The 27,854-nt window shown below is 45.5% G+C and overlaps 1 protein-coding gene across 1 annotated transcript; it reads left to right on the forward strand.

Annotated features, from left to right (window-relative positions):
* Positions 1-3,312: 3,312 nt before the first annotated feature.
* Positions 3,313-27,598, forward strand: LOC126536198 (DNA damage-regulated autophagy modulator protein 2-like). The gene is made up of 8 exons (XM_050183087.3): positions 3,313-3,780; positions 4,555-4,632; positions 8,860-8,981; positions 10,717-10,871; positions 11,255-11,432; positions 14,221-14,294; positions 16,648-16,764; positions 26,524-27,598. Exons 2-8 carry the CDS (start codon positions 4,562-4,564, stop codon positions 26,674-26,676), a joined length of 870 nt encoding a protein of 289 aa, XP_050039044.1. The 5' UTR covers positions 3,313-3,780; positions 4,555-4,561; the 3' UTR covers positions 26,677-27,598.
* The last annotated feature ends 256 nt before the right edge of the window (positions 27,599-27,854 follow it).

Below are 27,854 nucleotides of genomic sequence, written 5' to 3' on the forward strand. Positions count from 1 at the left end.
CCGCGCGAAACCTCTCCGCTAGCCGCTTGGCTGTCGACCCCAAGCGAGAGCTATCGAAGCAGCGTGCGTTGCGAGCATTCTGTCGTAGCGCCGAACGTGTCTGGTATTCCGTTAGCCACAGGCAAGCTGGTCATATCGGCAAATGACTGGAGGCATAAACTCAAGCTGATGAAGGAACTTTGGCGCAGACGTACGTGAGCGGCCTGATCGGTCTGCACGGTCCAGACACTTGTTGGCGCAGCGTTTAACCAGCCAAACACAGCGCTAATATTGCTCTAACCAAGTGTAAAACATTTTAAACATTTATGAAAACAATGTGTTGATGATTACACTCCTGCGAAAAATACGCACCAGCAGCAAAAAAGAATACGCTTCGTTGCTGCTACTGTGTATGGTTGAGCTCTATGCCACCAATTGGCTGCACCGTGCAGACCATTCACATTTGCCCTTCTGCTCATCTCGGCTCATCCCGTTACGGCACAGTCAAGCGGCCAGACCCTGTCCCCGTGCGCTTACGTTTGCCCTAATACGGGACTCGCGAAACGCTAGTGCGTTAGTAATCTTCCGGTGTAAAGTGACGGCCACAAACGCGCAAATCCTGGCGCCGATCGGATAGCGGCAGTCCGATGCGCAGCAGCCAGTTCGCTCGTACGCTGCCCTGCAGAGGGACACGATGTCGCAGCTTGACATATTGCCAGTCACTACGTTTGCAGTCCACAAGGCAACAAAGTCGAATCATAGTGCTCTGACCGCGGAGCTCTCGTCAAAATGGAGTACGTTGTAACACAAGCAGACGACACTTGCTGTGTGCCGGAAGTGCTTAAGTGTACTGAAAAATTGTTCTTGTGCATTCTCTTTCTGCTACTTTCTCTTTATAAAAACAAATTAACTAACATTCCAACTATTACGAAGATCATTTGTTTACCATAAAGTTGGAGAAATTATCGATCACGCGCCCTGGTCAGCCAATCAGATAGCTCTCCCACGTGACGTCATATGGGTTATTTGCATCATATGGGTAAGGGCGGCTTAAAATTCCGCCTAGCAGTGCGCTGCGATCGACAGCGATGTGCATTTTTAAAACCTTATAATAAATTACACGCTTTACGCAGAGCACTTAGATGTGTCAATTAATGATCAGAAGGACCTACTCTAACGACTCAGTACGTTTGTAGAAAATCGCCAAAATCGTTTCAGGGTCCCTTTAAGGGCAGTGGAGGAGGCGAAACACACAGAAGCGCTGGTTTTCCCGGTATTACTTTTGTCGTGGAGCAACACGCCCACATTGCTGTCGTCAAGAACAGGCATGCATGCATATGCTATCGTGACGTCCGCAACCTATACCGAAAAGGAAGCACTTGCGCTCTCCTACTCGTCATCCACTATAGGACAAATGCCGCCATGGAGACCTCTGTGAATGTTGTAAATATGCCTCTCCCAGGGCTCTTGAGCTATAATAACAGGCCCTGACTTCTCTGTCCTGCGTCACGTGGGAGAGCCCCTGAACCTATTCCTTCATCTACCGCTTCTCTCCTGTAGTATACTCTAATCTGCTATAGAACTTTACGGCATGTCTGGGCCATGTGAGATGTGGATTCTTACCGGACGGACAGTAATACGCATGCCTACCAATACCAAATGGGTAGCTTTCCTCATAATCGTACTCAAAACACCGCACTCTTTCCTTTTTTTTATTCTCCTCTTCTTCATTACAATACATGCACAGTATATGGCCAAGAAAAAAAAAAAACAGGACCTAAATCAGTCGTATTACCAACAGCCGTTGCTCAAACACCATTAATTATCTATATGGCCACTACAGTAGCGTTACTATGTAAGTGTCCACCTAGTGGACTGTCGATTTCGGCCGTCGCTGACTCGTTGGGGCTGCACAAGCGAGAAGGAGACTGTCTGGAGGCCCTTCGAACTCGCGGGTACCCCTGCCCAACCAATCAACACTTCAGCAGCAGCCGAACTGGACAGTCCACTAGGTGAACTCTTACAATATACACTCCCCCTCCCTACGACCCACCCACAGTTCTTCCTCGCCAAAAAATAAATTGCGATGCTTCATGTGGTCCCTCACAAGAAAACGTCCCGGGAGCAATAGCTGTCCACACTATCGCGGCGTACGTACTCACAGAGGCAGTGGTCGAAACTCAGATAGGAAAAAGTCTTGACGTAAGGTTTCGTCGCATGTTCGCATCTCTTAGGACGCTATAGGAGACCTGCGGAAGTAGCCAGCTGCTGTAGAACGAAGTGCGGGAAGCTAGCTAGGGCACGGATGAACTCATGGAGCAATATCCTGTTTATCAGTTATCGTAGCAGCAGCAGCAGCAGCTCATTGTCGCTTCTGAACAATGTGTCGCTTCCTGGAAGTTTATCGCGCCGTTAAATGTCGCCATTGTAAGTCTGGCGCAGACCATATGCCGCTGGGAATCAACGAAATTTCGACTGAAGTTTTGCCAACTTGGCACGAACTTCCGCGCCTTCCGCAGCCAGGCTGAGAAGCCTCTCTTCTAGTTTGAATATATGATTCATTTATTTATTTTCACGCTTAGACAAAAGTGTTCTGTGTACAGCTACGCACGTCACTGTGGCTCAGTGGAAATGGACAGCGCCAATATGAGGTTCTTTGCTCAGCACGAGCTCACGGGTTAGATTTACGGCTGAAGACAAAAAGAAAAAAAGCTTTCGTGTACATGAATTAAGGTGCATGTTAATCCCTCAATTGCAGCGTCTCTCGGAGCTCACACGTGTTGCCTCGAGACATTATACCCTGGCCGTCAATCAGTGCTGCAGGTAAGGCTTAGAGTGCTCAGAACTTTGCACCCACGAACATTGCGGATGCTGCTGCACGCTTGAAGTGAGAAGGTATAGGCTGTACAGGCCCTATAGGTACCAAAGATAAACAATTCTGCGCTATATCTTCACGGGTCATCGGAATTTACCAGAGACGGAGAAATTCGTCGGACTTCGGCACGTACTTTTTTGAAACTGCAGTCTATGAACGTGCAAGTTACACCGGACACATACCATAATACTGAATAAACGCAGCTGACGTCGCGAATATTAATATGAAACTCTGTGCATAGTTATTTGATGCTCCGATGAGCAATGCCAACAATCAAAAACCAACGTTACTGGTAATCTAGTAACGGTGTCAAAAACAACAATTTAGACAAAAACGAAACCAGAAGTGCCCGCCACAAAAGCAACATGGTTGTTGCTTGCAAAAAAATTATTCAAATGTAATATTTAGGTCTTTTGTATTTAATATTAGTTAAAGCAAAAACGCGTTCATGTGTGTAACCTAACTTTTTTTTTTTTTTAGTTTTGAATGCGACTCGCTACAACCGCCCTCTTTTGGTTGCTCGTCTATCGCACCCGCAGGACCCGCACGGCCCGCACGCGAGTGTTTCCTCCTCCTCGCTAAGTGCAATCAGCCCTCATTCCTTGATCCTATAATTGCGGTTTCTCTTCTTTGTGTTGCGATATTCGCGATTACTTACGCAATGCTCAACTGACACGAAGGGCCTTGATAAGAAGACGCATTGTTCCAGTTGTGCTCTGATCATTCCAACCGTTTCCATAGTCGGTGTAACGACGAAGCGCCGATGGATACTTGCATCCTACAGTGATTCAGTGCCCTGCAGTTTTGACTTTCGATTCGCTAGTGCGAGCGGTTTCCTGTCGCGAACTGCCGCATAAACGTTAGATACGACGTGTACTACGTTACCATCGATGCTCTTCACCTCAGTTAATCCCTCAGCGGCGTGGGTAAGTTCAAACGGATTACGCATCACCCGAGCAGAAACAAGGAACGTTGTTGTCGTACGGGCGTACGTCACTCTTGTCTGCTACGCATATTACAGAGCATTAACCTTATAATGTCACTCAGAACTAAGTAGCTGTTAAAATACGTCCGATATGCCTTGAAGATGTGCGTCAAAAATTGTGTGAATACACAATTCGCGTTCGGGTTTCGTAGCCCGACACGTCAAGGGAATCCATCGACTCGCATGGACAGAACGTTATAGAATCCTGCTATGTGACACCGTTGTAGTCATTTCTCCGAGTGCATACGCCATGAATCCGATTGCTGGACGCGAAAGATTCAATCTCGTACGAGAGGAAACAAACTGGCAATGGTTGAGCGCAAGCATTATATATTCGTGTTGACGGGAGTCGCGTTTTTCTTCAGCACCTCTGTATTGTTACATGCGCCTGCGAAACGCTCGTCGGTTTTTGTCCAGCACGCGACTAGAGACAAAAGCCGTTGTGTTGCATCGGAAACGCAGCACTGTTTTCGTCAGTAGTCAGATACAATTGTGTCTCCCCCGTGGAGCACACATACGGGCCTTCTCGCGGCTCAAATGTCGCTCAACATTTGTGTAAGATACTGGATAAGACCTATAGTTGTACTGCTTCCGTGCAGGGCTAGTTAAATTTTACTGTGATTTTGATCAGGTGTCGGGAAGGGAGAGAGAGGGGAGGGGGTTGGCCAGTGAAGTTGAAGCAGGTGCCTTCTGACATATTTTTTGATGCTCGCAGCACTAAAATGCCCCTGACTCGAGTGGAACTACTCCCTCTGTCGGTCTTCGTTCTATTGCCTGGCACCTTCATAGTTACGTGAGTGTCCTTTATTTATATTTATTTCGCCTGTGTTTAAAGCTTTAAAAAAAATGAGGGAAAGAAATAACATTACATACATTAGTGCACAACTGTGTGTTTGCATTACGTTGTCAGAATGGTTCATGTTGAGTTGCACAGGTTTTTTTGCTTGCATTTAGTGGGGAAAGCTTTCTGTCTTGTGGTTTCCTTTTTTTTTTTTTTCTGTCAATGGATGCCATGCCCTTTGCCCATAGGGTACTGCAGTAAACATAACGGAGTGGGCCTCTTTATTACCAAGCTGTTTAGCACTTCACTCTGGTAACCATGTCTGTGGCAGCACAGTCACTTGTGCCCCTTGCCTTTTTAAATTTATTTCTGTAAACACATCTTGTTTGCAGTCACACATCTCGAGATTATGTTTGGCGAAATTCTGTGACAACCACGCAGTGCTCAGTGCAAGACCTTAGACTATATCCACCTCAATATTATAATTCATGCTGTGTCATAATTACTTTAATAGACGTTTAAAATTGTCCTTGAAGTCATATTTGTAGAGTAGGTTGTTAAGCTTGTTACACTTAGTGTTCTTTTTTTATTGTGTCATGAATAAGATAGTAATGCATTGTTTTATTTCAAAAACATTTCACAAATTGATTTGCTGTCGGGATAAAATGAGGTGCAATCATAGTGCCTTGCTTGAAGTCATAAACTACTCAATGCCAGTAAGAGTTAGTTAGTCATCACCAGCACGTAAACATCTTAGGTGCACATTATAGCCAGAGTGGCTTGTAGTATATTGTTACGGGGAAGCAGAGTAGATAAACTAGTGGCATGGTGTATTTACAAGGCTTAGCAAGCACTGGCCAACATGGAACCGTGCGTCAAGCAAGGTATGTCGTCGTCCTCGGGTTGGCCAGACGCCGCTTATGGCTATGTCCCACTAAATCCAAATGTCCACATTATCTTCTTCGAATAGCATGTAGTATGACCCCGTGTGGCAGAAGGATCCACAGCAGAGAATGTTCAGTAATGCTTAAGTTGTGAAATGTGAATGTCGGTGGACAACGGAACAAATGTAGTGGGGCTGGTGGACACAATCTCATATGTGACGTCAATCACTTGACGAAGGACGGGGTATGGCCACGTGTAGCGAGTAAGGTGCTTTTCAGAAAGACCGACACCTCGGGAGGAGTCCAAAGTAGCACAAGCGCACATGGAGCAAAATGTTTGTCACAGTGTTGCTAGTCATAAAGGTACTCATGATTGTGTTGGGAAGCAGCAAGTCTACTCTGAGCTATCAGCCACACGTAATCAGCCCATGCAGTGGCGTCGCGTGTTGTGTGTCCAACAGTAAAGTTGGTTCCCGTCCTAACAAAATGGTAAAAGGGAGAGTATTCAACAGTGTCATGGCGGGAGGAATGATAAACAAACGTCATGTATGGCAGCGCTAAGTCCCAGTCACGGTGGTCAGCCGACACGTACTTTGAGAGCATGTCTGTTAAGGTGTAATTCAAGCACTCGGTGAGCCTGTTTGTCTGGGGGTGGTACGGCATGGTGATCTTGTGCTGTGTGGAGCAGCAGCATAGGATAACGTTCGTGACTTTCGACAGGAAGGTATGTATGGCCTTGGTCAGTCAGCAATCGACGTGGGGCACCGTGTAGTAAAATTACATCACGGAGGAGAAAGTCCACCACGTTTGTAGCACAGCTGGATGCCAGTGCTCGTGTTATTGCATAGCACATCGTGTAATCAGTAGCGATGGCATTCCATCTGTTTCCAGAAGTAGATTTAGGAAAGGGCCCAAGAAGGTTCAAACCGATACAGAAGAAGGGCTCAGGTCGGACATTGATGGGCTGAAGATATCCAGCAGGAAGTGTAGATGGTTTCTGTCGCCGTTGACAGAGCTCGTAGGCGCTGACATACCGCCGCACTGAGCTGGCTAAGCCAGGCCAATAGAAGCGACGGCACACGCGGTCATGTGTTCGAGCAACACCAAGGTGGCCAGCAGTTGGGGCATTGTGAAGCCCACGAAGAATGGTGGAGCGCAGGTGTGATAGTATAACTAGGAGAAGATCAAGACCGTCAGGATACACATTACACTGATATAACGTACCAACCTTCAGGGTGAACGTGCGCACAAGGGCATCACTGGGAGAGGACTCCAGGCACTTGATTATTTCCCTTAAGTAGGAATCCTGACGCTGTTTGTCGGCGATGTTAAGCAGCTGGCTCACGGAAAAGACTCGGTTGAGGGATTCAGTGTGCGAAGAGTCACAGTCGGCCCGAGGGTAACGGGACAAACAATCTGCATCACTGTGCAGGCTCCCTGTCTTGTATACCACTGTTTAGGTGTACCCCTGGAGGTGCAGTGTTCATCGAGCGAGTCTGCCTGTGGGATCTTTCAAAGAGGCAAGCCAACACAGGGCATAGTGGTCAGGAACTACTGTGATCGGTCGGCCATATAGATAAGGGTGAAATTTCGCAACTGCCCATACAAGAGCGAGGCACTCATGTTCTGTAACAGTAATTTAGCTCCAATGTAGACAGTTGGCTGCTGGCATAAGCGATGACGCAGTTCACTCCATGGTGACATCGGGCCAAGACGGCGCCTATCCCATTACCACTCACATCAGGGCAGACTTTGGTTTGAGCTGATGGGTTAAAGTGGGCCAAAATGGGGGGCGTTATGAGGAGTGTGGTGAACTCGGAGAAAGCTACGGCTTGTGCAGGACTCAAGGTAAAAAGGGTGTCAGGTTCAAGAAGGCCTGTGAGCGGTTTTGCAATCACTGCAAAATTCTTCACAAACCGGTGAAAATAGGAGCAGAGCCCCACAAAGCTGCGAACATCTTTGGCAGACTTGGGCGCAGGAAAGCCTTTCATGGCTTGAATTTTTATGGGTCAGGTTGTACGCTGGCAGTATCCACAATATGGCCAAGGTTCGTAATGTGGTGATGGCCAAAACAGCACTTCGATGAATTCAACTAAAGTCCGGCAAGGCGGAATACGTCAAGAATTGCTGAGAGGCGTTCAACATGTGTATCAAACATAGGCGAAAACACAGTCACGTTGTCTAAATAACACAAGCATGTATACTACTTGAACTCGTGAAGCAGGAAGTCCATCATTTGCTCGAATGTGGCTGGGGAATTATACAGACCGAAAGGCATGACCTTGAACGGGTAAATCCCATTGGGAGATGCAAGAGCCGTTTTCTCTCAGTCAGTTGGGTCCACAGCAATCTACCAATATCCAGATCAAAGGTCACTAGAAGAAAAGTAAGCGGCACCATTCAGACAATCAAGGGCATCATCATTTCGTGGAAACGGGTAAGCGCCTTTTTTCATAATGTTGTTGAGGTGATGATGGTCCACATAAAAGCGCCACGATCCATCCTTCTTTTTAACTAAAACAACAGGGGATGCCCAGGGACTGGAAGATGGCTCGATAATGTCCTTTGCAAGCATCTTGTTGACTTCCTGCTGCGTGATGCTTCTCTCAGACGCAGACACATGATAGGTGTGCCGGTGAACAGGGTTGACATCACCTGTGTGTATGCGATGCGTGACAACAGACATCTGGCCCAAAGTCCGATTATCAAAGTCGGAAATATCTCGCTAAAATTTGAGATATGCCTAATATGAACCATATTAATAAATAAGTAGTTTTGAAATTGCACAAAGAACACAACCGTTTTTCATTTTTTCTAGTGGTACGTACCCGATCACTGCCCTTTGCACAGCTGATGCCAAAATAAGTGCTGCCTTGCAAAGACCAGTGACATTTTTACATTCTGAGAAATGAAGGTTGCAGCAAAATTACATTTTATTTGTGAATTTTGTTTCTTAGTATTTTCTTAAACTAGTTCAGACATTCTTTTTGTATGTTACGTTATTGCACACAAGCAGAATGCTTCTGTAGAATTTATATTATGGTTGGTTTGGTGGGACGAAATGTGCAGCACTTCAATTTTCCTACTTCATTCATGCACATCTCTTCAAAAAAGGGAAAGAATTGGTGTTCACACTTAATGCTACCACAAAGCAACATTAACATCAAGCGCGCCTTGATTTCTGTTGACTTGCACATTACTGCAGCCAAAGTAGTGTACTACATTTATGGCATGTTAGATTCACCATTTCTTCTTGCATATTTCTAATGCCTATATGTAGTAAGTTTGAATGTTTGTTATGTGTTTTCACATTGCTGGAGAATGCCAGCCTGATGCGCTTCTGATAATGCTGCAGATACTTGATCTCGATACTCCTCGGCCATGTGGAAGTTGAGTTCCCATATATCAGCGACACGGGCACATACGCCCCCGAGAGCTGCATATTCAGCCAGCTCCTCAACATCTGCTCTGTCTTGAGTGAGTCAAGCTCATTGTTCATTTCCTCCTTTTGCTGCTAAGGATAGTGCGCATGTTGCACTTTGGAGCTGAAAGCTGCACTTATTGTTAAGCCTTTACAGTTTTTTGCAGATTGGCTGCTGTATTGTGCTTGTGTTAAGTTGGCTGTGTCATATATAAGGTAGCACTACATAAGGTGCCCCATTGTTCACTCGTGCTTCATGGCTCGCGCGAAAATTTCAAGTAAAGCTACGCATTCTCACCTTGTTGATAGAGGTTTCAGGAATTATTTCGTATGCCTGTCTAGAAGACAGATTACCTGAGAAAGAATTATGACAGAGCTTGCCAAATATGGCATGTAATCATTGCAGTCATTATACGCGATTTTAGCTCACTAAATGTTTAGTTTTGATCTACCCATGTGCCTTCAATGTACATCAAATGAAGGATTAAGTGCGCAGGTTTTGGTCACCTAAATACAATTCTCATTGGTACACTATGGGCCGTGTAAGACGTTAATCAAATTTTTACACAGAAATATTCTGCTACACAACCTTATGCACAGGTTGTCACTTTCATGATTGTTAGTTGAGCTTTGCCACATTATCCAAGATGATTTAAGATCCTAGGCAAACTCAGAAGTACATGCTTTTTTTTTTTTCAAATTTATTGTAATCCATGTGAGCTTTTTGTCATTCTTGTTGTTGCTGTGGGGTTAGCTCACATAAAAAGTAGATAGTGATTGACGTTTTCATACAGTTAGCTACTAAGTTAGATAAAGCACTCACTTGTTCTACAACAGTAGATTAACCCCTTAACTACAATGAGAAATTTTTTAACAAATTGGTAAGAATTTTTTTTTTTTTAACCTGCATTTATGTTGCCCTTTTCTCCCTAAAAATATGATACCGCGAATGCCTATAGCAATTTTACTTCTCTTGTTGAAAAAGAAAATGCAAAAGGCTATTATTTATGTGTCAGAATTACAAAGTAGTGGAACCTTCATCATGATGAGTTAACCTGTCATCCTGTCAACCTGTCATGTTAACCTGGCATACAAGGGGTTAAAACTCTTTTGAGGTCACAAGTTCTTTTCTTGAGAAGACTGGTGACATTTACATCAAGCCTGTTTTTTGTGAGTCAAGCCCACAGTTTGTTCCTTCCTTTCACCATTAGTAACAACTGCATGGCCCCTGTAGGCTTTATTTTTAACCACTTGCATTAATTATTTTTTTGTCTGTGCTCATGATTGTGAACTATATGCAGCACGCATATTTAGTTTCTTTCTGGCTAAAGCCTTGTCATTCCAGACATAGTTGATGCTCATGTGGCTGCAATGCCAGTTCTGTTTAAGTGTGACTGGTACAAAATGTTGAAAGTGATACCTAAAGGATTCTTCCAAAGTAATTAACAAAAAAAAGGCCCGATGACATGCATATGTTAGTTTGCATGTGTGTTCAAGAACCTCAAGTGGTTGAAAGTAATGTAGAGTAGTGCATATGGTACAGTGCAGACCTGGGACATGAAAACCCATCCCTTTATCTACCTAAAAGTTTGTTGAGGGCATTGCGCAGAAAGTGTCGAACCTAGCCCTGTATAGTTCAATGAACTCACACTGAAGAGAGGGATAGCTACACTTATAACTGCATGGCTGCTTCAGCAAGAAGTGATGCTTTTGTCCTTTAGCATTTGTTGTGTTCAGGGAAACTGAGTCCATGGCGTCTTTGCACATAGCATTTTGATTTTCTACCTGCAGTGGCTGCGACAGTGTATGTGCGTTACAAGGAAGTGGAGCAGTACTACAGGGACCATCTGTCCCAGGAGTCGCCTCAGGTTCTTCGGATGAACGCCAGTGGTCTCTGGCTGGGCTGGATGTCATCGCTGGGTGTGTCCATTGTCGCCAACTTTCAGGTGATTATGGTGGCGTCATTGCTTCCCGACCTGTAAAAAGTAGATACAGAGTAGATCCTTGTATGACTGTGCAGCTTAAGCTTCTCTGAATCAGGATGGTAATTTGAGCAAGTTGGTTGAAGTTCTTGACGAAAAACAGTGCAAAGCATGGGAAAAAAGATAGGAGTGCAGCCAAGTCAGCACCTGTGTTTGTGCTTTTTTCCCATTAACAATCCTATTTCTCTTCTTGCATTTCCCAGTTTTGTGCTGCTCTTACGTCATAGACTTCTCTGGTAGCCTGAAGGCCATTACTGGTTTTGATTGTGGGAGAGACGGGCGTCTGTTTGCCGTAGTTGAAATTTGTGTAGGAAAAGTCGATTTCTCAAATGCGTGCTTGTGCACAGGAGACGGAGGTGCTGTATGTTCACCTCTGTGGAGCCCTGCTGGCAGTGGGCGGAGGCACGGCGTACACGTGGATCAACACGCTGATGAGTTTCCGCATGCACCCGCTGGTGAACACACGCTTCATGGCATGGCTTCGCCTCTTCCTCTCTGTGGTGGCGACGATAGCCTTCATCAGCAGTATCCTTTGTCTGTTTTGCCTCAAAGAAATTATGCAGAAGGAAGATAATGTTGTGCATCTACAAAGCGTGAAGAAAAGCAGCCAAGGAGAGATGATTACAAAAGTACACACATGCATGGACACATACCATTGCCAGTCCCATAGCCGCAATTTCCCATGTGGCGTCCCATGTCACCTATCAGGTGGGGACCTCCTCAGGTTGGAGAGGAACACCACTTTCCTAGTGTTGATGTCCCGTAATGGCCAAACACCTGGCAGAGAGCACGCTTGTACTGATTTTACCAGTAAGGCACTCGGCAACAGCTCCAGTCCGTTTCCCACAGCCTTGGCAGATGTTTTGTACAGTAAAAGCTCGTTAATTAGAATTCTGCGGGAATGCTACGAAAATTTGAATTATACAAAATTTTGAACTAATGAAAGTCAGAGGAAAAAATTGCTCGGTTAAGCCGCGTAATAGTCCAATGTAACATGAGTGTGCGCAAGCACACGCTACATCACATTGGTGAGAACAGCGTCTATATTTTCAAGCGCTGGCCCAGCCAACGTAACTGGATGTGGCCAACGTTGCCCGACATTGCCGACGTCGAGATTGCTCTTGCTCCATCTGCGTGTTCGTCGTGCTGACCGCGCCGATGTGTGTGTCGGTGCAGTGGGCACTGTCACACACATTGGATTGCGTGGAAGAAAAAGGTGTCCACGCTGTTTCGCCGACCGTCGCAGGCAGCCGTCCAAAACGGCGCGTGGGTTGGGGATCATTCTGTGCATGCTCTGAGGAGAACAGCCGACAGCACGTGCTTCGAAGTCTAAAGGGGACGGCATTTCAGCTGGCACAGCGCAAGTGCCCTAGCGTGACTGGCAGCATGCAATGCGCGCCGACGCTTGCCGTAGGAACAAGAGCTGCGTCCTAAATGCACTCTCAAAACGCATCACAACCAGCTGCGACATTGGTCACGCTTGTACTTTTGTAGATGCACCGGCTGCATGCTGCCGAGTTCCACTATATGCATAGCTGGCATCGAAACACGTATCCCAGTGATGCTTTCCTTTGAGTAATAGCCACGGATATCAAAGGCTATGCTTTTCGGTGCTGCGAGCACCGACAAAAGTCACGGCCGCCGTGTTATAGACTACCTGGTGCCGTTTCTCGGCAGAACACCTCATAGATAAAGGGCAAAGCTTCCAAGATGTAACAAGAAAAAAAAAAACGAAAGAAAAAAGACACAGTTTCGCCCTAAAGATGAAGCATTGATTGCGACAGCAAATTAGTAGACAGCGGTGTGACGTAAGGATAGTACTTTTATTGGCTGTATCAACTTATAAAACATTCGCTTGCGGTAACTAAAATACTAACCATGGTGTCAGCGCGCACAGCAAACATGAACACATCACACCCGATGACTACGGACACTCACTGTCAAAACGTTGGCATGAGGAAATGCAGCAACAGCAGCGAGCAAATTGACATTTGTGCTGTCTATTGCTTTTACGCAAAGTGAGCGCCGAGAACATAAAGCACGCACAAAGCTACGAGCCACCGACGCAACTAGACTCTGCCCCCAACGCTGATCGCTCTCAAGATACGGCCGCGCGACCGCGTGCAACGGCCACATGCGCAGTTGCAGCCGGAGAGAACGCGCGCCCCTGGCACCTAGCAACGTTGGGTACCTCGCACGTGAGAGAAGACAGCGTGCTTCCACTTCGCATGCGTACCTATCATTTGGGCAAGATTGAGCTGTGATCATCGGCTGAAGTAACCCCTCTTATTAGAAGATAAACTTTTACCAACTAGCCCAACTTGCCGCTCTACTCGGCTCCCCTTGCGCACTTTCACTCATACATACAGCGTAGGGCATGCGGCGACGGTGTTATCACCCTTGGACTTTATATGGAACCTTGCAGTGACGCCGACGCCCACGCTGATGGCAAAATGTGCTTGGAACGTCCATATAATTGCTATTGCAATAAATAAATAAATTAATTAATAAAGACAGGCAGCGCCACGTCCGTGTTTTTATCTTGAAGGTCTTGAGTGATGGAGAGAACCGACCTGCAACAGGTGGCCACAGATGGAAAGAGCAAAGCTGCGCGCCAACGATCTTGTGCAGTGCGGATTTCAGTGTGAATTAGCAGGATGCGTTACATATTGCTTTCAATACATTGTTGGACGGACCGCGGCGGTTACTTCGAATTATCAGAAATTTTAAATGAACAAGTTGTGAATTAATGAGCTCTTACTATACTGAGGTTGTTTGTGGTTGGACAAGGCCACGAATATGAAATCTCTATAGGGCCCCTGTCAATTTGAGAATACCTGAAAGCAACCCAGCAGCAGGCCGGGGGATATCTTTACCCATTATAAGAACCAGTGGGTTTCTGAGGACATCGCAACTCGAACCCATACGAAGCAGGTGCTCAATCACCAGGCTACTCGCTGTGGTCCAGTGCACTCTATATATGCCGAGTGTAAACTGAAGGAATTTGTGACCGTGACAGTTGTGATACGGATGTTGCTAGTTCATGTGCCGTGCACAGTACACTGCACAAATATTGACTGACGCCCTTGATAAACAATCCAAAACAATAGCTACACATCTTGGCTGCCTAGAAGCTGTTTGGATAGTGCTACTAGCAGACGCTATCACCTCATTCTAGAATGCAGTTAAGCAGTTTTGCAAAACCATACTGTGCTTTTGTCTACTTCGGTGAGGAAACTGCTGGCTGCTTCTCCCCCATCCTCACTTTCTATTTTTCTTTGCGTTGTAAACCTCCTTGACTCGACCATTTCAGCTGCCATTACAGCGCCTATGTCGATTTCCAGATTTCACGGAAAGGACAAAACGAAATGGAAGCCTGAAGATGGGGTTTGTTCTGATCTCGATTATTTTTCTTAATTGACCTTAACTTATATGTTTGGTAACAAGTTTTTAAAATAATTGCATGCTTAATATCCTTGCTAGAGCACAGCAAATATTACAGCATGGGACAAAGAAGCTTTTCCAAAACATTTGTCATTGTACAAGCGGTGTCTGTGCACAACAGTAACGTTTATTGGTGTTGCTACTGTCACACCGAAATATAAAAGAAAAGGCAAATGATGAAAATAACAAAAGTATGAACAGCATAAAATTGAAAGCACTTTTGTACTTCCATAGACTATATTTTCAATCTGTTGCTGTTGGTCTCGCTGTATTTTTTGGTGTGCATAGGCTGACTTTACTAGTGGAAGTCTACAAGGAAACAAAAGCAAACCATTAATGACTGGTCATACTTTCTACCTTTGTTGTTTTCACACGATAAGCTAGCCATAAACTGTGCTGACAGACTGTCTGGCAGATGCGCTAAGGCATTGTTTTCGTGGGCAGTTAAAGGGCCCCTCACCAGGCCCCAGAGAATTTCGGTTATACACTGGAAGTTGTTACGTGTCCTCTAGGGAGTGTTCTACCCACAAAATGTTTCATATCTGTTCATTAATAGCCGAGATAGAAGTATTTCAGTGCTGTGAACCCATGATTTCAGGAGGTGAGCACCACTGTCAAGAGAGACACTCTCTCTACTTGCCCCGTCTAGCCTCTGCAAGTGAAAACCCTTCCGTGCGTTCTCCCATACCTGAGCTCGAGGATTGCGTGACGCACACATGACGGGCCCCGCCTTCATTTCTTTTTCTCCTCGCTTTTTTACAGCACGGTACACTTTTGCTGACAGCGTCGCGCACGAGCTGTTGCGATTGTCTTGTTTTGCGCAGCACACAATTTTGCACGCTGCCCACAGAGACACCTGACTAACAGTATGAGTCAGTGCTAAACAAATACTGAGCAGATCAAGCATATGATCGCGCTCTGGAACACGGTAGAAAATGACGTACTTTCGTTGTCCTCGCACGCAACTGCATAACGCGGGAACAAGCAGACGAAATTGAAGTACATCTCTCTTGCTGCGGTGCGAAGTAAAACAAGAACACGCAGACATTCGATTTGTGTTTTATTATTTCTCTAAACAGTGATTAGTCTATTGAACTAATAGATTATACAAATAACAGATGTTGCCTTGAATAATTCTCGAAGTCACGTGTCACTATGAGCGACGTCACAGCACAAACACATCTACACAGGTGCACTAGCACGTATACATCACCCTCCAGCTTGGAGCGCAGCGCTCGCGAGACGAAGGGCAAATGGTGCTCGGTTTGAAATTTCAGCTCTTTCCGCAGCACGTAGCTATACAATACATAGCAGACACGATCATTAGCGCGCGTTGTATGCACTGCACTTGTAAGACCTGGTGAGGGGCCCTTTAAGTTAATATTAACTTGTTTGCAGTTTCTTCACTTCATCTTAATGAAAATTCCAGTGCTGCATCTGCAAACAACTTCATTCTTGCGAAGAATCTAAAATTTGCTAAAAAGTTTCTCCTGAATGCAATTGTCAGAGCCAGCTTTTCAAGTAGCATACTCCTATAGGGGCATAGCCATTTCACAAAGTTTATATCAGCAAACAGTTTCACAATTTTAACACTGCGATATTATAAAGAAAGAAAGAAAACAAATGAAGCTTGTAAAGAAAGCCATTTACATGCAGTACAGTGGAACTTCGATATTATCAAGTAAATCGTTTTTTTTTTGCCAATATTGGTATGTAATGATATTATGCTTGTAATGTATGTCAGATATAGCAAAGATACTTTCGTGCCGGACGATACATAGTTGTAACAAAAGTCAGCTATATTGATGACTCGTTGGTATGTTTCCGTTACGTACGTTTTCCAGGCGCCAACTTTCGCAATAGAGAACACAAAAAATGACCTAATAGAGTTACGCTCATTTTTTACTGGTTCATACATTCCCAGAAAACATGATTTTTCTGCACCAACATCTAGTACTTCACCAAACTGCAATCGTATGATAAGTTTTCCGGCCGCCAGATCCGATGTAATCAAGAAAATGCGTAAGGCACGCGCAATCAAGAACAGTATATAGCTGCCTGCTGCGGCAGCTTCACCGCAATACCTACCCGCCCATCTCACATATATGTGAGATGGGCGGGTACGGTTAGTATGTTTAGTATGTATGGTTAGTATGTTTTTTTCTCGAGGTTTTTTCCAAAACTTACGAACGAGGTTCTATTGTATATCAACAAAGAATAGCAATAAGGCCAGGGCTGTATATTGTTTCTGGATGTGTGAAAACGAACCAGTGCTCTTTCCCCGTCCCAAATGCAGGGTTACCACCTTCACGTGGCAAGCACGGCATCCGAGTGGGTCCTGGTGTTTGCGGTGGACCTGTACCTGCTCACGTTTGTCAAGGAACTGCGCCAAATCTGCCTCAGCTCCCCTAAGGTGCATAGCTCGTGGCAGCAGCGGCACAGAGCACATGCCCTGTTTCCCTGGGCCATCTGTGCTGAGCGCAAGCAGTCTAAGCAGCAATGCTCGGTCACCAGAAGTACACTGTATTAAATTTAGTTTTGGGGGAACTGGGAATGGTAAATTCAGGTTCTTGCCCCCCGAAGCTTCACTTCTCTATTCATAGAAAGGACTGTGGCAAGTCCGCTATATAAGGTGAACAAACTTTATAGTGGGGCAAATAGCGTACAACTAAGGGCAGTACAAGATCTGCCTGGTGGCAAGCAATCTAGAGTAACTCCCACGGATCTAGTCCACGTGTACAGCATACGAGGCTTCCTCACCTCGTCCAAGACAGGAACGAACCCCTCACTTAGTCCGATGGCCACCTAAATATGCAAAAACTTAATGTGATCTGGCAACCTGCGAGAGTGACATAATTTATTCAGTTCTTCATTGGTCTCTTCTCACATTGCTCTCTCTACCTGACATCAAGCTCAGCTTCGCCATCGGCTAGGTCTATCATTGCGTCGCTATTGTATTCCTGTGGTGCAGTACTGTAAGTGAGACAAGTCCCATGAAATATGTGCCTTTGGTCGATACAGCGCTGGACAAAAAGTAAACAGACGATGGGCACTGGCACCAAATCTCATAGGGACCATTGGCAACAGCTGGTGAATTAGTTTTCTCACTGGACTGTTTTTTTCTCTCTCGCCTTTCTTTTTTTAGCACCAATAGTTCTTGTGAGCCTGCCACTCATAATTCAGTTGAAGTTTCCCTAATTTGCAAGTGTGCTTTTCTGCACTGCACATTTGCCAAATGAACAGCAAATTTATAGATGACCGGCAGCACTGGTCATCTTTCAAATGAAGGCAAAGTGCCGGCTGCACATGCAGGGACCCTGTCTCTTGGGCATGGTTTCACCGCGAGAGCCACGTCCACACTTTTCATGTCATAATACATAAAAGCAAACTGCTCTTTGCTTGTACACGCTGTTTGCAAAAACGAATATGCCACCATTGGTTGGCAAAACTGCCTCACAGAAAAGCTAGGTTTACATTTATGAAAAGAGTCTATTGCTGTCCATCCGCTCTCACCATGTCAAAGTATAGCCAGGATGGGGTTAACTGGCTCAAAATTATGTGTGCTAAGCATTGAACAAGCATTTTGAGGACTTTGTGACTTTCTTTCTTTCTTTCCCTCTTCTTTTTCTTTTCCAACTCATGCACTTAGATGGGCCATTACTCTGAAGGTGTGTAGGTGTAATCCCTATTTTCCCCACTTTTGCTGTTCTTGCTTGCTTCTCAATGATTCGCTTCATTTAATCGTCTAATTTATTTATTGAAAGAGCGGCCTAATTTATTAGTTGTTCAGAAATGAGGAGCCGTAATATTATGATACAGCTCTTGTTAGGAAAAAAAAAATATGTGTAGCATGAATTTTCCAGTCAGTGTTCATGAGAGAGAGAGAGTGAACTTTAATGAGAACCAGCAGTTTAGTCGGCTGGGCCTAGGCCTTCCACGACGGGACGTCGAGGTCTTGCCTCTTCACTACTTCTTAGGCCTGCTGGGTAGCCCAGGGTTGTTCGTCGAGTTGGGAGCTGCGCAGGGCAGCGTGCCATCTCGACGAGAGGGTCACGTGGTTAAGGTCTGGGTATTGATGTTTGCACTCCCGTAGCATGTGGGGAAGTGTTGCTGATTGAGTTTTACAGATCTTGCACGTCTGGCTCGGGTAGATGTCTGGGCATATGATGTGATAGCATGTGAGGGAGGGGTATGTATTGGTCTGTAATAGGCGAAGGGTGGTTGCCTGTGCTCTGTTTAACTTGTGGTGAAGGGTGGGGAAGGTTGTTCTTTGGAGGTAAAAAGACTTCACGAGATCGTTGTATCTTGTAAGGTGGTCACGTCCTGCTGGTGCACCTGCACCGTCTTCGGCACGGTTGACTAGTCCTCGTGCTACGGAGTGTGTAACCTTGTTGAGGTTGGTCAGGTGCGGGTGGACAACGCTGGCTTGTGCTTGGATCCAGACGAGGGTGATTTGATTTTCAGACGAATGCGGGGCTTGTTGTAAGATACGGAGTGATTGTTAAGAAATACGACCCTTGATGTAATTGTTGATTGCTGTGCAAGAATCGCATGTGACAGGCTGGGTCAAGAGTGGCCAGGGCAATGGCCACTTCGTCGGCTGTTTCGGCATTTTGGGTAACGATGCTGGCAGCATGTCGGAGCAAGCCACCTGCGGTGGTAACCGTAGCAAAGCGACGTCCATCTTGGTATTCAGCTGCGTCGACGAAGGTGATGCCGATGGTGTTGGCATAAGCTTTGATGAGGGAGGTAGCTCGTGCCTTTTTGCATTCTTTGTTGTGGTCTGGGTGCACGTTTTTGGGAATAGGGTCGGCGTGTATCCATTGCTGAATGTCACATGGTATTGGGTGTTTGTCTCCATGTTGGCGGTAGTAGGTGATGTCAAGCTTGGTTAGAATGCTGCGGTCCGTTTTCGTGAGGGTAAGCCGCTCCAGTTGGGATCAACATCGTGCTTCGATTAACTTGTCTATGGTGTTGTGGATACCTAATTGTAGTAGAAGTTCCATGCTGGTGTAGTTGGGTAGTCCTAAGGCCTGCTTATAGGCTCCTTTGATGATTATGTCCAGTTTAGTCTTTTCAGCTTTGTACCAGGTGAGAAAGGGCACAATGTAAGTAATCTCACAGATGATAAAAGATTAATAAAGGGAAATGAGACATCCACCCCATGCTACAAAGGAAACCCATACGGGTTCCTCGAAAGAAAAGCCTCGCAGTTGAGGAAAAATTCGTCCTGGTCCGGGACTCGAAACCGGGACTACCGCCTTTCCGGGGCAGCCGCTCTACCATCTGAGCTAACCAGGCAGCTAGCAGATGGCAAGGCGAAGTCGGATTTATCGACAACTCGAAGCCACAGCAAGTGTTTGACGTAATAGTTCTGCAGAAACCCGCAAGGTGGAGAGAAGTAATTAATAAAGGGAAATGAGACATCCACCCCATCGTAGCAATTGCTACAAAGAAAACCCATACGGGTTCCTCGAAAAAAAAGCCTTGCAGCTGAGGAAAAATTCGTCCTGGTCCGGGACTCTAAACCGGGACCACCACCTTTCCGGGGCAGCCGCTTTACCATCTGAGCTAACCAGGCGGTTAATAGATGGCAGGGCGAAGTCGAATTTGTTGACAACTCGAAGCAAAGGCAAGTGTTCGACGTAATAGTTCTGCGGAAATCTGCAAGGTGGAAGAAAGTAATTAATAAAAGAGAAATGAGACATCCACCCTATTGTAGCAATTGCTGCAAAGGAAACCCATACGGGTTCCTCGAAAGAAAACCCTCGCAGTTGAGGAAAAAGTTGTCCTGGTCCGGGACTCGAACCCGGGACCACCACCTTTCCGGGGAAGCCGTTTGGATAAAAGATTGGACAAGTCGGATGAGGCTTTCTTCTTTCATTCCCCCTCGTCGGTTGGTCACTCATTTCAGCAGTCTGGATGTATAAACGCCCAATACCAAGAAATCGAACTCTACCTGAGGGATTGCAGACCCATTCCCGTGGTTCCTAGCATCCGCATTCTTGGTATCACCATAGAAGCCAATGGAGCCAACTCTACGGCTATCTCCAAGATCCTTTGACAGACCACTAATACATTCAGTGTTCATGAGAATATATTTTTTAGCATGAACGTGTGTGGCTGATCCTTTCTTTCATTTGTTTCATGAGCATGTACTGTATATCATTAATGTATTTATTCTTTTAAAGAAATGCAGGAGTTTGTCTATTTTACTATGTTACAATTCAAATTGAATTGCAGATGAGGTATACCTTTCGTCATTATGTGCACACTTTGATCTCTGCCAGTGGCACTTGAAATGGGCATTACCGTATTACTCAAATCTAACGTGCACCTTTTTTCCGATAACACTGGTCCAAAAATTGCATGCGCGTTAGAATCGAGTACGACCCTAAATCCGCGTTACCATATCGCCATTGGCATTCGAAAAATGGCCACCTCGTACGCGCTCCTAGCCTAGCTGCCGTAGCTTCCTCCATGTGCATACCTCCATGCTGTACGTGTAATCAGGCGCTGGTGTAACCTAATCTACCGCCTGTCTTCCCGTTTTCTGCGCTTATTCAATCAGCATGGAAGCGCCGACTGTGAAGACACGCAGAGTCCACCATGATGCCGCATTTAAAAGGAAAGTTATGTGCGCAGAGATGGACAGAAATCGGGCTGCATAATGGGCTTTCAGAGTTCCTGAAACTTGTTTGCGGGATGGGCACAAACAGAAGGAGAATATTTTCACCAGCAAAGCAACAAGGAAAGGTTTCAGTGGACCGAAGCAGGGCCGCTTCGCCGAAATAGAAGAGCTGCTCGTGGAATATGTGCAAGAGCAGTGAGTGGCACCGCGGCCTGTGACGACTGATCTGCTCAAAGTACAGGCGATGCAGTTAGCCCTACTGAAAGGGGTAATGTGGAGTGACTTCAAAGAGAGCAGGTGCTGGCTATCAAATTTTATGAAAAGAAAAGGCTTTTCTCTTTGAAGGCAGACAGGGATATGCCAAAAATTGCCCGAAGAATATGAAGAGAAATTACACAGTTTTCAGCAGTACGTTTTTAAGTTGCACCATAGAAACAGCTACCACTTCGTACAGATTGCAAATGCCGATCAGACGCCGCTCTACTTTGACGTGCCTGCCACCGCAACCGTTGAAAAGAAGGGGGCGAAGCAAGTGCGCGTTTTGTCTTCCGGCCACTGCGGACGGGCACAAGCTGCCCCCGTATTTTCAGACAAAAGATGCTCCCAAATGGAATAGTGTTTCCGAGTGGCGTGATTGTGCGCACAAATGAAAAAGGTTGGATGACCACGGACTTGATTGCTGACTGGATTGATAACGTTTGGCGGAAGAGACCTGGCGGCAGTTTGGGTCTGCGTGGGTTGCTTGTGCTTGATGCGTTCAGGTGCCACCTTGCCAGCACATCAAGGACAAACTGGCTGCATGCAACACCGAGCTTGTCGTGATACCTGACGGCATGACATCGCAGCTCCAGCTGCTCGATGTTTGTTTGAACAAGCCAGTGAAAGATAGAATTCAGGCACTCTACGCCGACTGGCTTGTCAGTGGCTGCCACGAATTCACGCCCACCAATAAACTTTGCAAAGGACTTTGCTGGATGGGTGAAAGATGCATGGTGCATGATCCCGTATGCCATGGTCAACAAGGCCTTTAAAAAGTGCGGAATTTCAAATGCCATAGATGGCACCGAGGATGAAATGCTTTGTTCTGTTGATGACATTAAGGAGTTGTCTGATAGTGACGACGAATGACATCTATTGCCCCACGCAACTCGTACCGGCGCAGTGAAAATCTTGGCGGCAAGGTACGCCGCTTGCATTTGTGTTTTTATTCATTGCAACTTCAGTGTATTGGGAATAAATCAGTTTTTTCTAAATGAGAGAAAATAGTATTTTTATATGAAAGCACGAGGTGCGCTGTATTATACTATTTTTTTTTGTCATGGAAAACGAGTGCACGTTACAATCAAGGTTTTCATTTTTTTTTTATTTTTTGGTCATGGAAAACAGATGCGCATTACAATCAAGGGCGTGTTAGAATCGAGTAAATACAGTACTGTCAAACAGAAGTGACATGTTTTCCATTATGACAGGTGCCCAACTCCTTCCCACTGTAGTCATTGGAATCGGATGAATATCTGTATGTGTCAGTGTTAATGGTCCTTATGGCTGATATGCATGCAATCCAGCAGTAGCTGCTTGTGTTAGGATATAGCACACCATTTCAGGAGCAGTCATCTGGAATTATGTATCCCGCCATTATTGTCAGGGAAGTTAGCAGGCAGTTGCAAACAAGATCTGGCATGTACGTGTCTGGAAATCTTGAGTCCAGTTCACGTGCGCACAAGTGGCACTTGCTACCCAAAGTTACATAAGCACTGCTTCTCATTAGCTATCAGAGTGGTGCAGTATCTGTTAAGTTTAGCCTGTGATTGGAGAACATATTAGATGTGAGCAGTGCTGAAAGTTGAGAAATAAAATGAAAATCTCATTTTGCAGTCCTTTGTTACCTCAGTGTGGTGCTGTCTTCCAGGCTGCAAATCCCTGTGCTGCGTCTTTCTGTATATAGGGAAAAGAAATAATGTGTTCCGGTAATTGTCAACATCGCTTCTCACATGCATTGAAGCTTCTGACCCAACGGCTTGTCAATACCATTCACAGCATCATGCAATGGCCACTAATTTCATGTTGCTTGTTGATTGTGGGAGGCATGTTACTACGGGGGCAGTGAAAAGTCTGCTTTCAAGCCTTTACAAAGCAAGTGTACTGTGCGAGCCAGTCGAACCCTTCCTTGGGTGCCAAGAGGATGGCAGCCTTTCTTTTCTATGAATAGTAGGCCACTTAGCAGGCTTCTACTCTTTTCTGAAGGACCTGACAAAAGTGTAATGATGCTGCCCTCACGTGAAGCAGTTGCCCTTCAAAAGCTATACAGCTGGGAAGCATTACATTGATTAGGAGCACACTTGACTGATTAGAAACACTTGAGCACACATGCTATATTTGTTGATAACTTATCAGCCCCAAATCACCTGCAGCAATACAAAGGACTGGGTTGATGGCTTGTTCATTCTGTAGGTCTATCTGGATTCTTTGTCAGAGATAAGCTGGGGGTGGGAGGGCGGGGCATCCTAGCTCCTGCAATTACCTTTTGGGTTGTCACATGGTCCAGCACAATGCGTTGGTGGTCTAGTTGATGCAAATACATAATTACTTTGTTTAGTGCAAAACAAAGTAATTATGTTGTCACATGGTGCTGAGCTTGCATGCTGTCATATGCCATTTGTATGAAAGTGTCATTTTTACTCCGTTGCTAATTCACTGCACAGGTAAGATACTGTAGGTTGGAAAATTGTCCTTGTCCAGAGCACAGAAGTCTCGGAATTCTCTGTGCACATTTTTATAAATAATAATAAGCTGTTTTTTAAATAACATGCTAATGGATGAAGTAGGCATGTCGTGGCATTCAAAACATTCAGTTATTTTGGCATTCAATACATTCAGTTATTTTGCCAATGTAGAGCCAAAGGACCAGAGGTGTTGAGTAAAGGTTGAGCGAAACATTGCAAGCTTAGCTCGGTAACAAACCCATTTCAGGGCTAGGCTCCACATTATTCTTGCTCACCTGGTTCCTTGCTTTGTTACTGGCTTTCTGTTTGAAACACCATGCTGAGTGCTGCTCACTTCTACAAACTCCTGCAAAATTGGAGGGAAACTTCAAAAGGACTACAGAAGACTTAATTTGGCGTGTGTGTGTGTGTGTGTATGTGTGCGTGCCTGCATGCATCAGTTCTTTGCAGTGCTTTATTGCTTTAGTTTTGCCAGGGTACCACATTTGTAACGCCTCTCTCGTGCAAGTGACTTCCATGATTGGCCATTGCTGTTGTGACTGTTTCGTTATCACGCTGGTCGCTATTGCCAGTGTCAAGTGTCCAAGTGCTAGCTGATTGGAGAACTTTTGTGTAAGAGAGGTTTTGTGATACAGGTTTTTGATTGTCAACATCTTCATATGTTAGAGAGTTTTAGCTTGTCTGGTATTCTGGTAAACGCAAGCGGACTTGACATTTTGCCGCATGAACGAACGTGCAAACGTGAACAGTCTAGAGTCACTGGAAAAAATTTCAGAGTACCGCATTCGTTTTCCCCGCGCCGCCGACGCGTTCATTGGCCCAACCGTACCACGTGAGTTTGGGATGCCATATACCTTCCAAGCGCCGGGCGACACGGCTGAGTTAGAGCGCAGGCGGCGCAGGTTCCCTACGTTTTTTTGTGTTCCGATTGTCGCGCTCGCATTTGATTGCAAGGAAATCATGCCTGGCTGCTGCGTCTTCGGACGCAGCAACCGAACCGAGTCTGGAAAGACTTTTTACTCGATTCCGACCGAGAAAAAATGACCGAAAGCGTCGTTCTGCGTGGTTACACAGAATCGGCCGGGAGAACTTGAAGCCTACAAAAAACACTCGCGTGTTCGAGGTATAAGTACACCTTGCTTGTGCTTTTCGGCACTGCTTTAGAAGATATTTAAGCGAAGTCCACGTGGTCTTAGCGATGCTACGAAAATAGAAGTTCATTGCAGGGATCGTTCGCGTCTTGCACGCTTGTCGCGGGTACACGTGTACGCGTTTGTTGCTCAACACACGCGGTTATTCTGTGCTCGTGGCACGTGAAGGCACACTTGCCGCGCGAGAATTCCGTGTCACTCGACCCATATATCGCACTTGTTTTTCGCAGATCGTGACGATCGCAGTCAATAAAAACATGGTCAATACGAGGCCCACGACATTTCCTTTTTTCCACTTATCCTTTGCTCATTTATACATACGCATTTCGAGCTTGAAACCAATGGCCAGGTGATATTCACAACACATGCTTCAAATTTTCAGCTTGTAAGCCGAGCACACGCAATGAACTGAAGTCAGCATATATATTATGTTCTATGTTGAAATGCTACGGCGCATACCCAAATAACGTTGTGCTTGATGCATAACAAGAAATACAAAACAACAGAACACCCAGTAACTTTAGTTTCACTCTCACTATGCATGTTACATAAACCGCTCTAAAAGCACAAGAATGTTATACATCGCCTATGTAACTTAGAAAATGGTGCTGCGTCACCAACGGGCGTTCCTGCTTTTTTTTTTTTTTATTTACACAGGCAGCAAATCTTGGCAGTCTAACAGTCATAAATAAGTTGGGAAGAGTAGCCGCTGATGCACGCACTAGACAGCCGCGTTCATAAATCGCAATGTAGCACACTCTCGCTCATTATCAGTGTAGAGAAGTACATATACGTTGCTGTAATCACGCAAATGGCTCATATTGGCCTTCCACAAGATTTAGTGCGCGAAATGGTCATCCAAGTTGGTTTTTACGCCTGCTGGGCACAGATCGTCTTACGATCACGGCCAAACACCAGTGCGCACACGGCAGTCGCAGTGTGTCGTGCGTATACGGCCGACGAAGTCGCCCGGCAGAATCGAGAATGCGCGGTATCCGTTTACAAACTAAATTAAATGTATCCGATTTAGCTTGCGAAATTATACAATGAACGTACGTGCCTGTGACACTGTCAGGTGTTAGTTTCGTCCTGTTTAGAAACATTCAATAGAAGCCGACGGCGGTCCACGATGTTCATGCCCAAAAGCACAAGCTTGACTCATTCCGGCTCGAAGTGACGAAATGTTTCCTTCGTAGCTAGCTCCGCGGAAGGAAAAAAAAAAAATGCGTGCATAAGCTCCCGATAGCAGCGCTAAGCTGCTGCCCACAATCGTAGCACAGTTCCAGCAGTAAACACGATCAGCGTGCAAAACAACCACCGGCTGCATTACTTCGCACAAAATAACATTTTATTTTCGTTCTTTGCAACGGTTATCTCCGGGCACAAAGTATTTGTACTTCAGTAAACACTCAACCCGATGTGTCACCGAATATCAAGCTCTTCCAACACGGCGGCCTTCCCGCGACGCAGTCCGCTTGGAAGGTATATGGCGGTGGCCGCTCAGTGTTGCCAGTCAAATCCCGACCTTTGCGGTACTCTGAAATTTTTTCCAGTGACTCTAGAACAGTCCACACAGTGCAGCCACCTGGTGGTGCAAAGTTCAACCAGACAAATACGGCTATTGCAGTAATTATTGGCCCCAATAACTTCTTTTTTTCATATTGCAGGTGCAGTTTCTGGCAGAAGGCACTCATCTGTCAAGCTCAAGTGACGTGTACCATACACAAGACCACTTGGAAATTGCACATGCCCCCATGCCATCCTTGGGCAACGGGGCTTCAGATGTAGCCATTCTCACCACGCGAGCAATTGTGCACTAGTGTGGTGTGTGCCGTGCTAAGACTGTTGCCGTGCACTCCGAAACGTGCACATTCTAACTTGCGAATTTTTTTACTATGCTGATATGCAAGTGATATATATTATATATATACACATAAGTGGCTCGCCATCAACCGCTTGCATGCGGTTGTTTGGCAGTCGCCCTCGTCATGCTGCAACAGCCGGCAATTGCATTACTAAGCCACGAGGCCGAGCCCGCACAGAAGTTCATCATTGCTGCTTGCCATTGTGTTCCTTTTGTTCAGTTGCACTTCTGAAAGAGGAAGAATGTCTATGGCATGCTGTGATTTGCTTGTGAATGATCATGTTTCCTGCTGATTGTGCACGCACACATCGTTGGTCTGAACTTTGCTCAGTTTGCGCTGCCTGCTATGTATTGGGGGCGCGTGCTGAGCCGGTGCTCTAGGTTACGACGCCACGATACATAGCGCACCGGTGATGTAAAACATTTTGCAAACATGGTCAGCCATCACCTGAGCAGTTCCAAGATTTTGCAAGTCCACTGTAGAGTATTTATTTTTTTGTGTCTTCAAAGAGTCCTTTTGTATGTAGCCCTCCTTGGCTATGCATTCCCTCGCGTACTTTTAGTACTTCATTTGGATTGTAGCTTTCTTGGTTGTTTTTTAGTTGAACGTATCGCGCATTTTAGGAAGCATTGCTTCCCTTGTAGAGCCAGTTTATTTAACTTTACATGATGCCTTTGAGAGTAGCATTACTTCAGTAATGTGGGCATTCGTAAATCAATGTACAAGTTTATTTACTAATGAAAGGGCATAAATTCATGTAGCCTTTTTTTGTTCTTTCCTTGTGGTTTAAAGAGCCTTAATTGTGTATAGTCTTTTTGAGCCCTGCTGATGCAGTTTGTATTTTTATTATAAATTAAAACACATTTTTAAACAAAAAGTGTTCCTTGTGGTGAATGCACTACATTAATTGAAACCATTGCAAAGCACTCTAACATTCATGTAGGATTCTGTGACATGCTTGCTTACTGACCTAACGTCCACATGCAGGTATGCATGTCACTGAGCGTTTGCCCTCAAATGTTCTGAAATACTGCAGGGAACAATGAATTAGTACAAAAACAGCAGAAGGCACCACTCCAGTTTACAGGATAACTTGAAACATTAAAAACCCTTAAATGTGACCTTAACTATGC

Source organism: Dermacentor andersoni, chromosome 4 (genome assembly GCF_023375885.2).
Source record: "Dermacentor andersoni chromosome 4, qqDerAnde1_hic_scaffold, whole genome shotgun sequence".
Lineage (NCBI taxonomy): Eukaryota > Metazoa > Arthropoda > Arachnida > Ixodida > Ixodidae > Dermacentor > Dermacentor andersoni.